The 18,963-nt window shown below is 47.7% G+C and overlaps 1 protein-coding gene across 1 annotated transcript in view; it reads left to right on the top strand.

Annotated features, from left to right (window-relative positions):
* The first annotated feature begins 215 nt into the window (after positions 1-215).
* MED15 (mediator complex subunit 15) overlaps positions 216-18,963 on the top strand; it is a 39,627-nt gene continuing 20,879 nt past the window's right edge. The window contains exons 1-7 of the mRNA XM_025199283.1: positions 216-225; positions 6,526-6,613; positions 8,972-9,023; positions 10,130-10,159; positions 13,741-13,953; positions 15,068-15,345; positions 16,143-16,490. Coding sequence (XP_025055068.1) covers positions 6,536-6,613; positions 8,972-9,023; positions 10,130-10,159; positions 13,741-13,953; positions 15,068-15,345; positions 16,143-16,490 — 999 coding nt within the window. The 5' untranslated portion in view covers positions 216-225; positions 6,526-6,535. The remainder of the gene's footprint in view (positions 226-6,525; positions 6,614-8,971; positions 9,024-10,129; positions 10,160-13,740; positions 13,954-15,067; positions 15,346-16,142; positions 16,491-18,963) is intronic.

Here is an 18,963-nt window from a genome sequence, read left to right as displayed (position 1 = left end):
CCCCCCCAGCAGAAACGAGGAGTTAGTTACCCGCATTGGCTCCTCTTCCTTGGTCCCATTGCACCCGCTTTCTCCCAGTGACCTGCGAGCAATGGAGGGCGATCGCCTTTCTAGATGGGAAGGCTCCTGGCAGCAGCTTAAGCAAACACAAGCAAAATAAGCTGGTGTAAGAGGATCCTTTAGCCCAGGGTGCTCAACCTCTGGCCTGTGGAGTCATGACATCAGGTCTGTGGTCAGTCAGAGCCACCCCCTTCCCCTCACAGCCCCTTCCCCATGTGTCCAGGCCAGGGCCCCTTCCCCCCTGCAGGGCTGGGGTGTGGCCCATGCCCCTTCCCCCACTAAGCTGGGTCAGGGTCCCTTCCCTGGCTGGATGGGGCTGTACTTGCCCTGGGCACTGAATCAGGGCCATCCAGTTAAGATTTGTGGTTTGCAGGCTTACCTGGCATTGCCTTTCTGGCTTGCTAAGGAAAAAGGTTGGGCACTGCTGATTTAGCCTGATTAAAAAAAGGGATTGGACAAATTCTTGAAGGAAAGAGTAGCTATTGAGCATTGGAGCGAGGGCTGCAGCCTATGAGTCAGAGAACCTCTTAGAGCTTAAATGTTGGAGGCTGCAAGTGGGAGAGGAACAAGAGAAAAAGCCCTGCTCAGACCCAGTTCACCCTCTCTTTCAGCATCCACTCTCTGCTTCTGTATGACATGGGACACGAGTCAGATGGACCTTTGGTCTGACCCTGTAAATGGCAATTCTTGTGTCCTTATTTAGGGTAACATGGTTTTTACACTGTGGGGTGTTAGTTAACTGTTTTCTCTCTGGTGGTTGAGAAATTAAAGTGTTAAAATAACTCCCTGGTTTGTGGGGTTTCTTGCACAGATTCTTTCTGGTATCTCAGTTATATTATTGCTACAAACGTGCTGATGCCATTTTTATCAGGTTTAAAACCTTTTTGTGGTTTGCACATGACAGCGCATCACAGTGTGCATCTTCATACCATGTCTTGTTTGCCATAAGTCTAAGCAAATATCTTATTTAAACAAAACCCCACTGCTGGGTATAGGTATGCCAGCATTACAGTGGAGTGTTTGAAAAGGGACTTGCATGTGGTACACGTGAGACCATTAATTTAACTGCCTTTCATGTGATGTGATTGGAATCAAATGACAGTTTGTAATAGATACATGTGTTCATTTTACCATATAGCAGCATGGCTGCAAGCTGTTGCATGTGAATATTTATTAGAGTTCTGGTCAGTTATTTCTTCTTCCTCTTCCTATGCTTTCCATGTCACCTTCAGTGAGTCCCATGTGACTGGTATTTGAAGGAAGTAATTAAATAGTGACCATGTGAGACTTCCCTGTACCTACTGGAAGTGTTTCACAAGGTCCTGTTAAACAGCTGCACCGCTCAGTGGCCCATGCATGTATCTTCCAGTTCTCCCTTAGTGTCACAAAGAATGTTTGGCTTGTTATTATGAAACTGAAAAGTATTAAGAATGTTTTTAAATATAGTGATTAAAAAACTTGTTGGAAAAATTAATGTGCCCCATCTTTAGGGGCTATTGCTACTGGCTCTGTAAGTCTCTTTAAATGGGTCTGCTGCTTTGGATGTAATTTCCCCTATCACTCTGATGTTAAGTATGCATTGGAAATGCCATCCTTACTCAATTGAATATTGTGACTGAATGCGGGTCAAGCATCCATCCTAGTTTGCTTGCAGTTCTAAACAGCCTTGAACACTATTGATCAGTGCGTTTTCTTAAGTTCCCTGCAGAGCCTTATGGGACGGGTAGAAGTGCTTCATTGCATTTGTCTTTGGAGTTCTCCAGTGAGTGGAAACTGGTACTTGATTTCCCTTGCCAGTGTCCTTAGTGTGAAAGGTAATGCAGTGTTCAGTCTTGATGATGTGTGTGCGTCTCAGCAGAAGGGGCAGGCAGTATCAGTAGTAGATGATCTTCAAGCCTTATATTACTTTAAGATCAAATCACCATACTGTTTTTTTCTATCATATCTAGCTGTTTGGAAATAATTGGCCCATTCTGGATAATGAAAGTTACAGTCCTTGGCAGTTGGAGGAGTGCGTAGGGACCACAAATGTCTTTGTGTCTCTGTGATTCTGTCTCTTGATTCACTCTGGATACTTTGTTCATGGGTGGCAGTAAAGGATATTGTGACTGTCACTTTCTGTGTGTGGCTGCTTGGGACGCTGAGGCAGCCCTCTGGTGTACATCTATGATTCCTGCTCTTGGAATGAGATTATGGTAATTTGCTGTCTTTGCAACTATCAAAAGCTTCAGAAGCTTTGTCTAGGGCAGCAGTGAGCAAGGTGAATGAGAGCTGTGAGCATTGGTATTCTTTGCTGATGACTTGGTTTAATTGTATCCATCCCTTGTGTACTATAAATACATAGACAAGAAGGTGCAAGTTAGCATTTGGGTTGCATTTATACCTTTCAGCGGCTGGGAACTTGGGTATTATTTTTTCTCTAAATCTTGTAAGAATTTGAATTGTAATTGTTCCCTGTCATTCGACTTTCCATGGGCAGCATAAGGGTGTTCCCAGTAAAGGACCTGCTTCTCTAGACCCTACATCTTCCAACTATCTGCCAAATGGCAGGGCATGCTAGCAGGCGTGTCTGAGCTTTTTATTTACACTTGTGAATAGGAGTGGGCAATGCTGTGGGTGTTTGTGAGTAAGCAGCTAGAACAAGAAAAACTTTGTACCAGTTTTATTAATATCAGGTTTCCCATGGATGGAAGCAGACAGTACTATAGCATGGGCAATGCCAGCAGTGTACTGGCATCTGGCACCCTTGCACCACAATGGGTGGGGAGAGTAAAAAGTGGCTGCTCTTGGCAAATGCAGCACAGTGGCACTTGTGATCACAGCAGCAACTGAAAATGACCAGTGCTCCTGGTACTGGGTGCCTGCCTGTGTGTCTACACTGCTGAATGCAGATAAACATTTCTGACTCTAAATAATAATACAAAAATGGTTCACTTTCTTAGTCTACTCTTTGGACAGAGGGAAGGTAAAGTAATGGTCCTTAAACTTTAATTTGAGGGTTAAAAAAGAAATCAAATAATACAGGGAAGCTAAGTTATTGAAACAGATGTTTAAAAAAAGTCTCCCATCGGGGAACCATATAAAGAAGTAATATGTAAGAAGTATTAGCCCTGTTATATTACAGGAGTTTCATAGTTAAATTTGTAAGGTGCCTTTGATGCTGTATATTACCATTCCAGTGTAATGCGCTTACAGGCCTTTAGTGCATAGTAAGTGCATAATTCCAGTTAAGTGCATAATTGCTTAATTGCATAACAGTTGCCAGTCCCAATTTGCTGCTTATTACTTGCATTGTAACAAATTCTACTTATCTGCCTACTGGTAAAATACTTAAACCACTGTTGTTAATATACCAGCATTGGCAGCACTGTGAACACTGCTCTTTAAGTATACAGCACTGGCAGTGACTCAGCTAGATGTCATTCAGTTTGCTGCATCTTCCAGGGTATGGTCCTATGTCTGATTTATATAATAGGATCACAGGAAAGTAGAGCTCAAAGGGACCTCAGAAGGTCGCATGGTCAAGGTTTCATGCTAAACCACCCCATCTATTGTCAAACATGCTCTTAAAACTTTCCAACGATAGAGATTCTACAGCCTCTGTAGTAGCCTATTCCAATGCTTAACCAACCTCATAGTCAAAGTTTTTCTGAATCTCCAGCGTAAATTTTCCCTGCTAGAGTTTGAGGCCATTGCTCCTAGTCTTGTCCCTATGGCTCTAGAGCAGGGGTTTTCAACCTTTTAAAGTAAGTGTACCCCCGGCAACCGGACGGGGGGGGGAGAGGGGGCTATGGCGCATGGCCAGATGCAGAGCGGCAGCAGCTGCCACAGCATGCAAGCTTCCTTCCCCCCAGGCTTGGCCCCAAAAATCTTTATCAGTGCACCTCTAACTGTGTTGAATATAGCTGCAGGGGAAGGTTGGGGTATTATCTGGAGCAACCTGGCAGGGCTGTGGTTGTGATGGGCTGGGAAAATAATCAGAGGCCTTCCCCCATGTGGGAGGTCTGCGTCTGTGAGGAGGTTCATATACCTCATGCTAGTGTTTCTCATCAGGATAAGTTCTAGTTGCTATCCTAATGAAGCTGCTTGACTCAGATCATGAGCAAGAGCTTAATTATGTAGTGAATAAGCAATATATCATTCCCCATTTTGTAGCACACTAAAATGTATCAGAAATAAGAATTTGACGATACTGAGTTTTAGAATTCCTTAAATAAATCCAGTTTATCCTCCCAAGTAGCAAGAAGAAGTACTAAATTTCTCCAAGGCATAAGTATTAGAGGTGCACCGATACATCGGTCCGATATCAAATCGGTGCTGATATAAAGAAAATTGTCTGTATCGGAAATTGGCCTGATGTGGCCGATAAATGCCCTGTGCGTGCATACAGACGCAGCACAGCATGTAGGTGGCAAGGAACATAGCCCAGCAATGTGGAGAGCTATGTGCAGCTGGTAAGTCTATTGTGGTGGAAGGCAAGAAGCGTGGAGGGATCAAGGCCCTCACGGTGAGGGAGGGAGTGGGGCTGGACAGGTGTTGCCCAGCCAGGGCAGGTGTGGGACTGAGCTGCGGCTCATCTGGAGGGGCGTGGGGGGAGGAGGCTCCTGCTGATTTGCGCACCCCAGGAGGGCAAGGGGGGGGGTGCCCCTAGATCTGCCTGGGGTGGGCTGTAGCTGCAGGCTGGGGCCATAGCATTGCCAGGCTCTTCCTGGAGGGGGCTGGGCTGGGCTATGCTCAGGGGCGGGTCGTGGCAGTTGAGGGGTCTGGCGAATTCTGGGGTGGCTGTAGCCCCTCTGTAGCCCCGCTCCCAGCGCTGCCACCGCCTGCCCTGAGCGCAGCCTGCCCAGCCCCTGCGCAGATCCGGGGGGCATACCCCACCTCTGTGCCTTTCCAGGGTGCATGCAGTAGTGGGAGCCGCCCCCTACGTCCCTGGATGAGCTGTGGCTCCATCCTGCACCCTGCCCTGCCCCTGATGGGCAGCCCCTGCCCCAGCCCGACTCCCTTCCTCACCTCAGGGACCTCAATCTGCCCCCCACGCCCCTCCCCTCCCCACCCCTTCCACCACAACCGACTTACCAGCTGGAGGCAGCTCTTCAAGCTGCCAGGCTGTGTATCAGAAATCAGATCGGTATCGGCCGATATGCCTCCTTAAAAATCATCTATCTGTATCGGCCCCCAGAATCTCTATTGGCGCACCCCTGGTAAGTATAAATCATTGCAAAGAAACAAAGAAAAAAGGAGCTTCCTCTGAGCAGAGACATGTCTTTGGCAATTTAACTATCTTTCACCTAATCCAAAAGCCACTGATTTCATAACTTCTGTCCAGCATACTGTGCCAATAAAGGGAAATGAACTTTGCTGTTAATGATAAGGCCTGATCCCAATGGTAATGTGTAGGCACTTGGCACTGAAGATTTCCTACCTTCTGCCTCCCAAAATAACAGTAGCTTTTGTTTGAATTATGATGGTTTATTGCTCTTCTGCTACTTCATAGTTGTGAACCCTGAGGAGGTGGTGAATTTGTATCACTAGACTTTTTGTGTGCAAGTGAAATGATGTACCCTACCAATAATATATTAAATTTATGGGGCCTGGTGCTTTATTACATGAAGCAGTGAATCCTTGGCATTGTCAGACAGGACTGGTCACCATTGTGCTGGATGCTGTAAAAACTTACTTCTTGCTCCAAAGAATTGCTACTCTAAAGGCTTTTCTTCTATGGATGAAGCTACCACCGAGTAAACTAGGGTGTAAGTTTATGTTAAACTAGCTACTCCACAGTAAGTGCCCTTGTGGACACTTGTATGCTCAGTGAGAGGGATCTTATTCCGCTCATATAGATGATGTCCTAAGTGCAGTAAGCTACCTTACACTTGCTGTGCACTGAGTGTCCAGTAGGCCTTTAGTGCAGAGGAGCCAGTGCTGTAAACTGACACTATAATTTACTGTCTGGTAACTTCCTTGTATAGAGAAGCTTGCTTCCACCACTGGAGTGGTGGAAGGAGATGGTTACAAGCAGTGCTTTGTGTTGGCATGTTGAACTCATTTCAGTGACACAGTTTAACTGCAGCTTAGTTTTGGTTTGAAAAGATGAAATAACTGGAAAGGTGCTTTCTTTGGTCCGGACATGAAAAAGTGGTCTCCAGGGCACTTTGAATGGAAATTAATTGCTGATTTTCTTATTCCAACCTTATAAGAGGTAGCTCCTACCTCAGCAGCTTCTTCTATTAGAAATTAGGTAAATGATCAGAGCACTCTTGTGTTGATGTGTTGGCATTTCCCTGGATACTTCCTGTTTACATCAATGGGATTGGATGTAGAAAGGATGGGACCTAATACCATTGGCTCTAAATTTATTAATGGAATTATCAGCAATTAAGTGGTGAAAAGTTGCCAACCAGCTCCATATTAAACAGGGAAGGGGATTCCTGTTGCCCTCTATTCACAACCTCTCTTGTTTTTCAGTGATGAGGCGATGAGGAAGGCTGGTGTTGCCCACAATAAATCCAGCAAAGATATGGAGAGTCATGTTTTTATGAAGGCTAAATCAAGGGTAAAGTATCTCCTTGTATTTCTAAGAGGAATTTTATGTTGAACATTGGGAGGAGTTAAAAACAAGTTGCACTCCAAATTACACACAGATGTTTAGCTTATCTGGCCAGAATACCTAGTTATACCATGATAACGATATAGGATCTCTTTATCCTGAGGGAACACACATACTTCAAGTGTACAGTATTGAGATGGGAAATTTTGGGCTTTGGGCCAAGTCAGTTCAGTAAATTACTGTAGTCTAGGGGCAGGTAAAATATGGTCTGCCAACTGGCTGGATCCAGCCTGTGGCTGCCCCTGCAACGCTCCACCTTGGCTGAATCCCATCCGAGCAGCCCACACCTGCACTACCCCCATCCCTGGCCCCAGCCAGCACGCAGCTTCTGGTGAGACTGTTCCCAGTGCAGCTGCAGCCAGTCAGATGTTCCTGTGTTCCCTTCACCTCCAGCAGGAGCAGCCAGGCTGAAGTTTCCCCTCTACCTGCGGGAGCAGTACAGCAGGGGGCAGGAGTAGGAGGAGGAGCAGCAGCTGGAGGCAAGGGGAGCACAGCAGCACCAGGCCGGCTTATTCATGTACAGTTTAGCACTATTTAGGAATGATCGGGGGAACAATAGAAGGGCTGTGTTTATAGGGGCAAAACCCGAAGTCTTTCTGGAAGTTTGGCTGTCAGGCTGTAGCAAATGTCTCTGTGCAAAACTAAACCGAAACCCGAGTCTCTGGGGAAATCTTTAGAGGCCATTACATTGTGTCAAGTGCAAGTGTTAGTTACTACTTGTTCTTATAGAGATCTTCCCCCTTAAAAATATTTTGGCCATTTCAGTTGCTGTCCCTAGATGGTCTTAGCACTTGTACAGTGGTGAAGTAGTGGATACTCTGGCCTCGCATGTGCTTGAAACTGCCTTCTTCCTTAAAGCCAAGGGTCGGCATTTATTTGGGCAGTAGGGCCACTTAGTGAGTTTTGTTGAGTTGTTGAGGACTACATGCACATACACGCATGTGCGCAGAGACAGGCATACGCACACACAAGCTCCCTACAGCTCTCCCTGCACCCCCTCCCCCACCCTGAATCCCTGGCATGTGGCTGGGTTGGAGGGGAGCCACACCAGCAACTCCCGCTAGGCCCACATGGCCTGAAGCAGCACATGGGAACACAGTGTGGCACTGGTACAGCCACATGTTGGAGACTTGGGTGGGGAAGGAGGTGTAGGGACAAGGGGGCTGGGAGCTGTATGCAGGAACACGTTGTGGCCCCACATTAGCGACACCCATGCTCCTACCAGGCCCTAGCCTGGCCCAGGAGGACTGAATAACCCATGGTTCCTTGGCCCTCTTCCCCTGCACCCTCCTCCCCCACCAACAGGGAGAACCTTACCTGAGCTTTGGCTCTTGCTAGCGGTCAGGCCGCCAATGTCTGTGAATGGCTGCAAGGTTGGAGCTGCATGCAGACATCCTCGGCTGAGAGAAGCCTGTCCAGGAGCTCAGCGCCTCCGCAGGCCAGATACAATTCTCCTTCAGAGGAGCAGCTGCAGGCCAGAGAGAATAATTTGGCAGGCCATATTTTGCCCACCCTTGCTTTTAACCCATGCAAAATAGAATCATGTAGCATCACTATCTTAAAGCATGCCCAGCATGCCCACTGTCTTGGAGTATGCCCAGCTCTTCCCAGTTTGAAAACTGCCGTCACAAATAACATCCCTATTGGCAGTCCTGGTAGTCTGATGAGAAGGACAGGAGGACTAATTTCTTACTACTGCGATGATTCCTTTATGCACTTGCTCTTCTATTCTCTGTTTTGCCTGTTCTGTGGGTAGACTGGGGACTTCAGTCTTTAGGGCTGTTTGTTCATCACCCTTTTTAAATACTACATTTTCTTGGAAGTAAAACTTGCCCAGTGGGAAGGTGACAGTGCTCAAGTCTGGCTTAAAGTAAATCAGAACGCTAAATAAGAAAGTATAGAAAACTACTTCCAACAGGAGGAGGTAGAGTACAAGAAGTAAGAGAGAAGCAGAAATAAATTTTCTTCTCTGTAAATGTATACAAAGTACTGCTGTAATTGCAGTTGCCTACCCTTTCTTGTAAGAATGTGCTGTTTCTCTTCCTGCCCTGTGCAGTTAGTCACAGTGACTTTTTTATTAGAAACATGCCCTGCCCTTGTTCATTCCTGAGCAGATTGCTATCTGCAAAGGCGCTACAATGAAAAGCCCAAGGGTCTTGTGGGGGAGGAGAGGGACACCTCTGGAATGGCAGCGTGATGAAGGGAAGTGGTGAGTCATGGATTGCTTTGCTTCCCCACTTGGTGCTAAGCTGCTGCTTGGTTTTTGTTTTGTTTTTTGTTTTTTTGTTTTTTTAATGTCTCCAGGATGAATATCTTTCTCTTGTGGCCCGACTCATCATCCATTTTCGAGACATTCGTAAGTATGCCTTGCATGTCTTTGTTACAGTGTTAGGAATACTCATTGGAAAACATGACAAATAAGCTTTTGGGGCTTCTTGCATTTCATAGATTTCATAGACATTAGGGTTGGAAGGGACCTCGTAAGATCATCGGGTCCAGGCCCCTGCCCAGGGGGCAGGAAGTCAGCTAGGGTCAAAGAATCCCAGCAAGATAAGCATCCAATTTGCCAGTTCTCTGCACACTGTGCAGAGTTCTGCTGACGGTCCACTGGGCCTGCGATATCTTGTGTGTGTATCTGCATGTCTGTTAAGAACAGAGGTGACCAATACCTTCCTTGACTAGCGTTTTTAGTATTTATTGTGTTTCAAGTTGTTCTTGAGTTGCTTTCATAATTTCTCAAATGGGATCCATGCCTAGCTTCTGAATACACAGTCTGTTTTGTAGTGTCTGTGTATAACTGAGGAACTTAAAGTTCTTGAAACCTCTAGTCTGCCTTCCCACCATTATTTTCCTTTTAAGTGTCTTTCCTTTCATCATATGCAAAGGAGAACGCTAGGAAACCAAACCAGCTGAGTTAAACAGCGAAGCTCTAAGATATGTCATCCTGGTATCCTGAGTTCTGATATCTGCCCTTCCATTTAGTTGTAATTCTTTTGCAAGGAAGCCTCTGGAAATGAACCTTCCTAAAGTGCTTGAGTCTTCCCAAACTGTGTTGTACTGTACCAACAAGCTGTCCAGTGGAACTGCCTAAACTGTCTATCCCAATCTTTGGAAGCGTATGCCTTCATAGACAAGCATTGAGTTCCCAACTGAAGAGTAAACTCTGACTTCAGAGCACTATAGGGTGCTGTTAGGTTTGACCTAACGTTGCAGAATGTGTCTGCCTCAGCAGCACACCATTGTACAACTGGCATGCTGCTCTTACTCTCTGGGTTACAGTCTACTTTAGGTAATTTCTGTAAACTGTTTGGAGGCATGTTGAAGTGGATGTAAATACAGAAGAATGTAATTCTTTGCACCATTTGTGCATTGCTTGTTGTGGGTAGGTCTGAAATGCAAAATAGATACGTGTCTTTTCACCAAAGTATGTAACTTGCCTGTTTGGTTTTTTTTGTTTTCTAGACAATAAGAAATCTCAGGCCTCAGTCAGTGGTAAGAACTCCTTTTTCTTTATTGAACAAAAGATCCATAAACCTATAATTCTGGTGGCGTGTGAAGAAGGGGGTGGAGCTCACAGCTGGAATATTAAGTATTATTCCTTTTGCAGCAAAGGAGGGCACAGAGTAGTTTAAGCTATTTTGCAGTGAAGTCAATTGTTTTAGTACATCTGCTGGACTCTGGTCAGATGGAGCACTTGTTTGCTAACCTCTGTGTTGCTATCCTTCTAGTTGGGATCAGTCATAATCAGGGATCCTTGTTTTCTCTGTTAAAAAATAAAAAATTCTCTAATTAACACCTCCCCTCATAATTCTGATTTAAACCCCCCCTCCCCCCAAAATATGTGTTTCTACATGTGCACATGTGTATCAGTTGAACACAAAGTTTTACTGATATATTTACAATTTTAAAGCAGTTTGGAAGCCCATTTGTGCCCCAGTCACTATAATGAAATACATTCTAAATACCTATATATTTTGATGTTTGACTTTGGTTTTTTTATTGTGGAAAATCAGAGTTTCCCCGTGCCACCTTCACTCGCCAAGATGCGCAGGTCCAGTTGCAGCTGTACCCCCACTGTCTTCTTTGTGGCACTGAGTAGCCCTGATATGCCAGTGCCCTGCCCCTTCCCATGCTGCTGTTGGTCTCTTCCAAGTTCTCCCAGCCCTGCCAGTGCCCCTTACTCCTGACCTGTATCTTCTGCGCCGCCCCCCCACCAATCCCCACCAGTGTCCTCACTCCCAGAACTGCAGGCTTCCAGCCCTGCTGGTGCCCCTCACTCCCAACCCGCATCCTCCCTGCCCCACCGTCTGCTAGAGGGGACCCCCAGCGACCAGAGCTACAGGACCTGGCAGCTGCATTCTGCCCACTCCCTGTTTGCACTGTTAGTGCCAGCTGCAGCTGGCCAGCAGTACCTGAGGCCTGGCTGCCATGTATGGGAGGTGGCAGCTGCTGTCGCTGGAACAGAGGAAAGAGCCTGGCGCAGCTGGAGTGGAACCTATGGGGGAACAAGGGGAGGATGCAGGCTGCTGTGGTCCAGCTGGTAGGGAGACTTGCTGCTGTTGCTGCTGCCATCAGGTGCGCTGCACCAACTGCGCCACCATGCCAAGGCACCCCCTGGCAGCTGTGGGGGCAGTGGTGGTGGTGTGGCGTTGTCATCCCCTCCCGTCCCCTGGCTGGTGCTGGGTGGGCAGGGGGTGCCTCACCTTGGTGGAATGGCTGGCATGGGGTTTCTGGTAGTGGCGGCAGCAGCTTCTGGCAGTGGCGACTCTCCCCAATCCACCTGCCCACACCAGGTCCTGTCCCCTGGTCCGCACCCCGAACATGTCACCAGTGGGCATACCTGGATATTTCTCAAATTCTGGCCCTCCACCCCCCACCTCCCCCCAGTCCCATAGACTTACGTTTATCCAGCTGTCAGGGCTGCTGCTCCCACTACCCTGCACCCTATCTCCAATCATGATCACCGTTCCCCACTCTCCCCAGCCCCACTCAGCTCCTTGGAGGCTGGAAATCTGCCAGCCCGCAAGGGGAAAATCTGTAGTTTCACACTTCAAAGGGGAAAATCTGTGTTTTTCTGCAGGAAACAGAAAACCCATGTCCCTGGTTGTAATTAATCCTACATAATGAATGCTGGTAGAGTTCATTGGACTCTCCAGCAGGAGTTTCTCCTTGTCACCTTCCTTGAGCCTCTTGCTGGTGTGTGAACTTGATATCTGCTCTGTTTTATAAGTGTGTGGATTAGTCCTAACAACAGGAAATATATATGTCCGGGGGGACTCTGCAGCTGACTGAAGAAATGTCTTCTAGTACAATGTTAATCTCTGTTTAAAAGAGCATGTGGTAATCCTACACTTCTTTTTGTAGCATAGGCTAAGGATGGGTTGCTCAATATTTATTAACCCCAGAGCAAAGTCCTGTCATGTGTGTGTGTGTGTGTGTGTGTGTGTGTGTGCATGTGTGTAAAGTTTGTAATCCTTTCTTCTTCAGAAATTTGTTTGGAGTCCCAGTCTCTCTGATAGTGCTTTTTTTCCCATGACCAAGCCCTATATTATGATCACTTTCTGCTGGGATTATGCTGAATGCTGAAGTTTAGCCACTGCTTGGAGATAGCAGTGTGCTAGCTTGAGGAATGACCTTGTTAAATCCTTCCTTAGGCTGCATGTGGCCTCCTGAGCGCTCCCATTCCTCATTAACCAGGGGAGGAAGGGACCCAGCTTAGATTCACTCTATGACTTTGCATTTGGGTTTTGGAATTTCAGACCATATATTCCACACAGTGGCACAGAGTTCTCCTGAGAGGCTGATGGGCTTGCCATGTCTAGTCAGTTCAGCATGGAGGCAACTGATGACTTTTCTCTTGAGTATTTTTAGCTTTAAATATTGTATCACAAATTTAAAGCACTTTATTAACATCTAAATAATTCTTATGCTTTAGCCAGGGGCGGGCAATTATTTGGGCCCACATACCCCATAGGCTGTTTTGGGGAGCTGTTGCAGGCTAGTTAGTACCCTTCCCCATACTGCAACATGTGCGCTGTTGCTCCTCTCTGCCACCAACACCCAGCAGCAGCTGAGCACACAGCCCTGGCCCTGCCCTGCACCCACTCCAGACTTGCCCTGACTGGAATGGATTAGCTAGGACCTATGCATGCAGCCGCAACCCTGTTCTACCCCATGCTGGTACAGACTGTCCACCCACAATGAGTAGTGGTGGTGGCTAGGCAGAAGCTGCTGCTGGGCACGGGGGGAGGGGTGGGAGGGGAAGCAATGGTCACCCAGAGCCACTGCCACCACTGCCCCACTGGGCAGCTCAGAGGCAGCAATGGTGGTGGTGATGGTGGTGGAGAGCAGCCACAGGGCAGGCAGCCCAGGCACGGGTTCTGGGTCGCCACAGCAAGAAGTGCCTAGCAGCAGTGAGAGGGAGGTTGCCACTTTTTCCCTTCACCCAGCAGCAGCTTCTGCTCCGCCGTTGCCACTGCTCATCATGGCCAGGTGTGTTGAGCCAGGTGCGGGGCGGCCCAGGGTTGGGGCTGTGTGCTTAGGTCCTGGCTGATCCCAAGCTGCTCTGTGCTGGCTGGGGGCGAGTCCAGAGTGGGTGCAGGGCAGGACAGGGCTGTGCGTGTGGGTCCCTGCCAGTCTCCATGGAGCTGGGGCTAGCAGTGACATCAGCCAGAAGTAGCCGCTGCCACCTGGGCTGTCTAGAAATGGAGTCCACCTGTGGAGTTGCCCCAGCACTGCTGCGTGCCTGGGGTCGGTGGATGCGCCATGGACCGGATGGTGCCTGGGCCAGGCAGGACTGAGGAACCTGCTTCAGGCCAGATAAGGTCTCTCTGTTGGACTCTGTCCCTCTTCCCACCCCTAGTTTAGCCCCGTTGTTGGTGTAGGAATAGAAACAGACCTGACTAAGACAATTAATTTAAGTTAATTTCAAAGTGATGAGTATAGAAATCATGAGTTATGTCCTACTCTGTATCCACTAGCAACCAGACTTCTGTGTTGCTTGCTGTCATGGAGAGCTCTTAGCAGACAATTGCATGTTTTTTCTATTAGTAATTCTTCTGTTGTATTTACAGACCCTATGAATGCCCTGCAGAATCTAACAGGTGGCCCACCTGCAGGAACAGCTGGAATGGGCATGGCTTCACGAACACAGGGAGCACCAATGGGTGGGATGAGTGGACTTGGGCCAATGGGGCAACAGATGAGCCTGCCGGGGCAGCAGCCTCCTGGAACTTCTGGGATGGCCCCTCATGGCATGCCTGGAGTCTCTACAGCTACTCAGCAGAGTAAGTGTTCAGTTTGCCTTCAGATAATAAACTGGTGATATCAGCCTTCTAAGGCAGAGGTTCCCAACCACTGGGCCGCGAAGCGTTGGCTGCCAAGTCATCACATGAGCCCCTGGCTCAGACCCTTGTCTGTCTGCCCGGGCAAGCGGCTTCCACCGCTGGCAGTCATGTGTGGGGTAAAGCTGGGTGGTGGGGTAGCCCCGGGAGGGAGGAGCTGTCTCTGTGCACCCTGTCCCTCTCCCGTGCTAGTTTGCAGTATAAAAAGTGTTGGGAACCATTTTTCTAAGGCAGAACCCTTTCCAAAGTGGAAGGATGTTGGGAGAATTACAGAGTATATTCTAGGGCTGTCTTCAGTGCTGTCCTCAGTCCTGGGAGCAAGAGTGAGGACTCCAGTGTATCCTTGCTCTTTGCCATTAATATGGAAAAAATAGATTAGTATCAATCAGCCAGGGGAAGAGGAAGGTTTGCCTTTAGATACCTCCACCTTGTATCATAAATATCCAACTCCTTGATGTTCAGGCAAGAGTGGGGATATTGCTAGTGGAGTCCTTTTCAAAATGTTAATTCTTGAATTCCCCTCAGTGTTTCATTTCTTTACGTCTTTGTTGTTCCCTTGTGTTGTGGCCCTCTGTCCTTAACACTGACAGCTGATGCATGAGAGTCTCTTTGGAGTCCATCAGAATGGCCAAAACTTTGCCAAACATTTCCTTGTAGAACAGTGTGAGCACTCTTCTTTCTGTTCCACTCAGCACATGATACCTAAAAGCTTGCTTATGCCTACCTTAGCCATATATTGGTCTAATAAAAGATGCCATCCACAAGAATTTTGCCACTAACACTCATTTCAACACTCTTAAGCTGTTCATTTAAATTGTTGGCTTATTGTAGGAAGTGAAGTAACAGGTTGTCCCATGACTGAAAAATGTTGTTTGCAAGTGTGTAATACATACATGGGCATGGGAGGTCAGAGTGGATTTATGCACTGAATTAACATGGTACCGAACAAAGACAACCAGGTATTTTAAGTTCCTGGAGAATTTGTGGGAGTTAGACTCAGGTGACCACTCTTGTGCATGTGTTTCAGTTGTCTTGCACCCATTTTAACTCTCTTTAGCCCAGCTTCAGCTTCAGCAGATAGCGCAACAGCAACAGCAGCAACAGCAATTTCAGCAGCAGCAGGCGGCTCTGCAGCAGCAACAGCAACAGTTCCAGGCCCAGCAGTCGGCTATGCAGCAACAGTTCCAGGTCCAACAGCAGCAGGCGGCGGCAGCTGCTGCTGCCCAACAGCAGAAGCAACAGCAGCAGCTGCAAGCTGCCCAGCAGCAGCATATGCTGAAGCTGCAGATGCAGCAGCAGCAGCAACAGCAGCAGCAGCAGCAGAACCAGCAGCAGGTAACAAAAACCAAATGAGTTACGAGTCATTAACAGGCAATCTGCTGTCAGTCACCTGTCCAAGGAGCCTGTGTTCCAGAGCTGTGGCTTACACAGCAATGTTGAATGCCACCTCTGTACAGTAGGGGATTAACATACCTTGTTGTGTGGGCATGGCATCGGTTTGAGCTGGCAAAAACATGTCCCTTTTCTAGAGAAAAGGGATAGATTCTCATCACCTGATTGGTTTGTTCTCTCATGATGAGAGGAAGCTACTATGTTGTCCCCTTTCTCTGTTTAAGTGTAAGGCTAGCCAGACATGTGTGTCTTTGTAAAAGGTGGTGAGTGCAGTTGAGATGTCCCAGCCACTCCAAGGAAAGCAGCTGTTTGTCAGAGTTGTGCAAATCACTTCTGCCACTTAGAAACAGAAGTGTAAAAATGTAAAGCATGAATGAAGATCAAGGTAGTAGAGGACCCCATAATCCTCTTTTTAAAGAAAGAGGCATTCATTTTGAGAAGTGGCTTTTATGTCCTTCCATAAGGGGAACTTTGAGGACTTGGTACATTTGCCTTGAAAACTGGTTTTTAGTAGTCTTGAAGCCATCTGGAATGGTAATGAAATTCCAGAAGTGAACTTGTACGGAGGTGAAATGTTTGGAGACTGAGATTGGCTCACTAATAGGACTTTCCATATGGGCTGAGTGTTAGCTGGGAGTGGTGAGTTAGGACCCTGCCTGCCACTGACTGGTTCATGGCTGGTGCATTACCAGAGTCTTCAGCTTCCTGGCTTCTCCTGTTTGTAGATGCAGCAGCAGCAGCAGCAGCAACTACAGCGAATTGCTCAGATGCAGCAGCTGCAGGCAGCTCAGGTTCTGCAAGCACAGCAACAGCAGCAGCAGCAGCAGCAGCAACAGCAGCAGCAAATTCCACAGCAACAGATACAGCAGCAGCCACCTCAGCAAGTCATGCAGCAGCAGATGCAGCTGCAGCAACAGCAACAACAGCAACAGCAGCAGCAAGTTGCTCAGGCCCAACAATCCCAACTTCCACAACAGCCCCAGCCTCAGCCCCAACCAATGGTCTCTCAGGCACAGGCAATCTCAGGACAGATACCTGGTCAGGTCATGCCTGTCGCTCTCACACCACAGCAGTTAAAAGCAATGCAGGTAAGTGCTAAAGACCAAAGTAGAACAGATGCCTGTGTACTCTGACATCCACTAGGGCAGTGTTTCTTAACCTGTGGGTTACGACCCAGAAGTGGGTCACAAGAATATATGAAAGGGTTGTGAACAAATTTTAAAAATGGATTATCCTTTAAAGGAGAAAAATGTGGGAACCCATGGCTTTTCCCTTGCAGGCTGACAGAGTTCTAGCCTACAAGGGGCTGTTTGGAGCTACTTGGGGCCCCCCCACCCCACTCCATATCTTGGCCCACACACACACTGGAGGGCTGGGGCCTGGGGGCAGGGGGAATTGGGTCAGGAGTGAGGGGCACTGGGTCAGGACTGGCCATTTATGTTTACAAATGGGTCCTGGTACAAAAAAGGTTGAGAATGCTGCCCTAGGGAAGTAGAAACCGCTCATTGATAATTGAGGCTTATCAGTGCTAGTAGCAGAGATGGTAAATACTTGAATGTGTTAAGAAGGTAGTGGTTTACCTAGTTCAAGCATAACAATTCGATCTGCTACGTTCTGTGTTGCTTTATTGCTTGCCAGCACGGCATAGTTCTTTAGTCAAGCCTAGGGATTTTAGCAGTCAGTAGGTGTCTACACGAGACATTTACTGCAGTTAGACTAATTAGCTCCACAGTAAATGTCTCTCATCTGCATGTGCAGCCCTGTTAGGCCATAGGAAACTAATTAACTGCAGCAGGGCAGTACTTGTAAATACAAGTGCTACCCTTGCTGCGGAGTTCTTACTTCTCAACGCTGCACATGTAGACGCTGATGTGGCTGGCTGAAGCATGAGGGCGCTTCAATGCACAGGCTGCCTGCCAGCTAGTCCCATACTGAAACCACCCTCGTGCCCCAGCCAGCCCCTCTGCGGAATGTTGAGCTGGATTGGAGCAGCCCCAGGCTGACCCCCACCACCCCGGGCCCACTGTGTAAACATATGGGGTGTGCGAAGCGGGCAGCATTCGATTCGGATTTGCCCTGATTCTGGGGACAGTGATTCGATTCACTGATTCAGATCACTGTCCCGATTCAGTTTGGCTGAATCTGAAGATTCGATTCTGATTCAGAGAATCAGCGATTCAGCCATAGACACAGCTCTATGTTTTTTCTATGTACCTCGAGGTACCAGGCGTGGCTTGTGAATGCTGAGATGGTGGGGCGGATGGAGCATCCTGCGTTGGGGGGGGTGTCCCCTGTGCACTTGGTGGCAGACCTGGTAGTGGACTGGAAGTACTTCTGGTCCACTTTCAGGTCCACTGCCGAGGATGCGGAGGACTCCTGTTTCCCCCCCTCGCCTCCCCTGGCTTGGTAATCGGCTGCAAGGTGGCCCTGGGTGCCCCCCCAGACCCAGGAGGCACCAGTTGCTTTGGGGCGGGGGGGACGACACCGACGACGCGTGTGCTTTGCGGCGGATCCGGAAGTGGACTGGAAGTACTTCTGGTCCACTTCAGGGTCTGCCCCATAGCGCATGGGGACTCCCCCGCACTCCCGTGGGACGCTCCATCCACCCCACCATCTCGGTGTTCACAAGCCATACCGGGTACCTCGAGGTACATAGAAAACGCGTATAAAGCTGTGTCAATGGCCAAATCATCGAATATCTCCGAATTGATTCAGGGGCTTCTGATTCAATTTGGAGAGGTTAATGAGTCTCCTGATTCGATTCAGAGATTCGGCCATCGAATTGGGCCGAATCTCCTCTGAATTTAATTGGCAACCGAAGCTTTGCACTGCCCTAGTAAACATGGCGTTCAGGAGCAATAAACTCCAGCATGATATGTGCTGGAACTTATTGCTGCGTACTAATAGCATATGTAGATGCATCCTTTGAAACCCAGTTATATGTTACAGAAAGAAACTAGTGTTTGAAATTTGGCTCTTGTTTTGCTAGAAGAATAAGATGTTGCACTTCGAAAAACTCGTATGGTAAGACTCATTTTCCTGATGAATAGTGATTTTGTTATAGAGTATGAGAAAACGTGTTCAAATGCATAAACTGCATGTGGTATTGGAGTGTGTCCATCTTGCATCTGTCTTTAAGAAAGTGAAAAAAAAGTATAACCAAATCTTTCTCAGCTTGAATGTACCATTGTGGCTGAACTTGCCACAGTTGATTGTTACTTGATGTCATTACTTTGACTGCAAAGATGACAGTAACAATAGTGAATGAAGGCAGGATATTTTTTTCCCCCACCCCCTTCTGTCATGCATTTCTTATTGCTTTGTTCCAAGAGGTAGGTTGTGCTATTTATGGTGCAGCTTTTCCAAATGATACATTACTGATCGTTTGCTGTGGACATTGACCTAGTATGGGATATATGAGTTTATGGGTGCTGTGCATAAGAAGGCAAGAGGTCAGTTTTAATTCTAGGCTTTTCCTCACTCTTGACCTTATTGAGGAGGGAAGGTTGGCACTACTGCAGAAACTATGTTCTTGGCTCCAAAGGGATGAAGTAACGCACT

The sequence above is a fragment of the Alligator sinensis genome, unplaced genomic scaffold, assembly GCF_000455745.1.
Source record: "Alligator sinensis unplaced genomic scaffold, ASM45574v1 scaffold505_1, whole genome shotgun sequence".
In the NCBI taxonomy this organism is placed as follows: Eukaryota; Metazoa; Chordata; order Crocodylia; family Alligatoridae; genus Alligator; species Alligator sinensis.
This window is presented reverse-complemented; position numbering and strand designations above follow the sequence as displayed.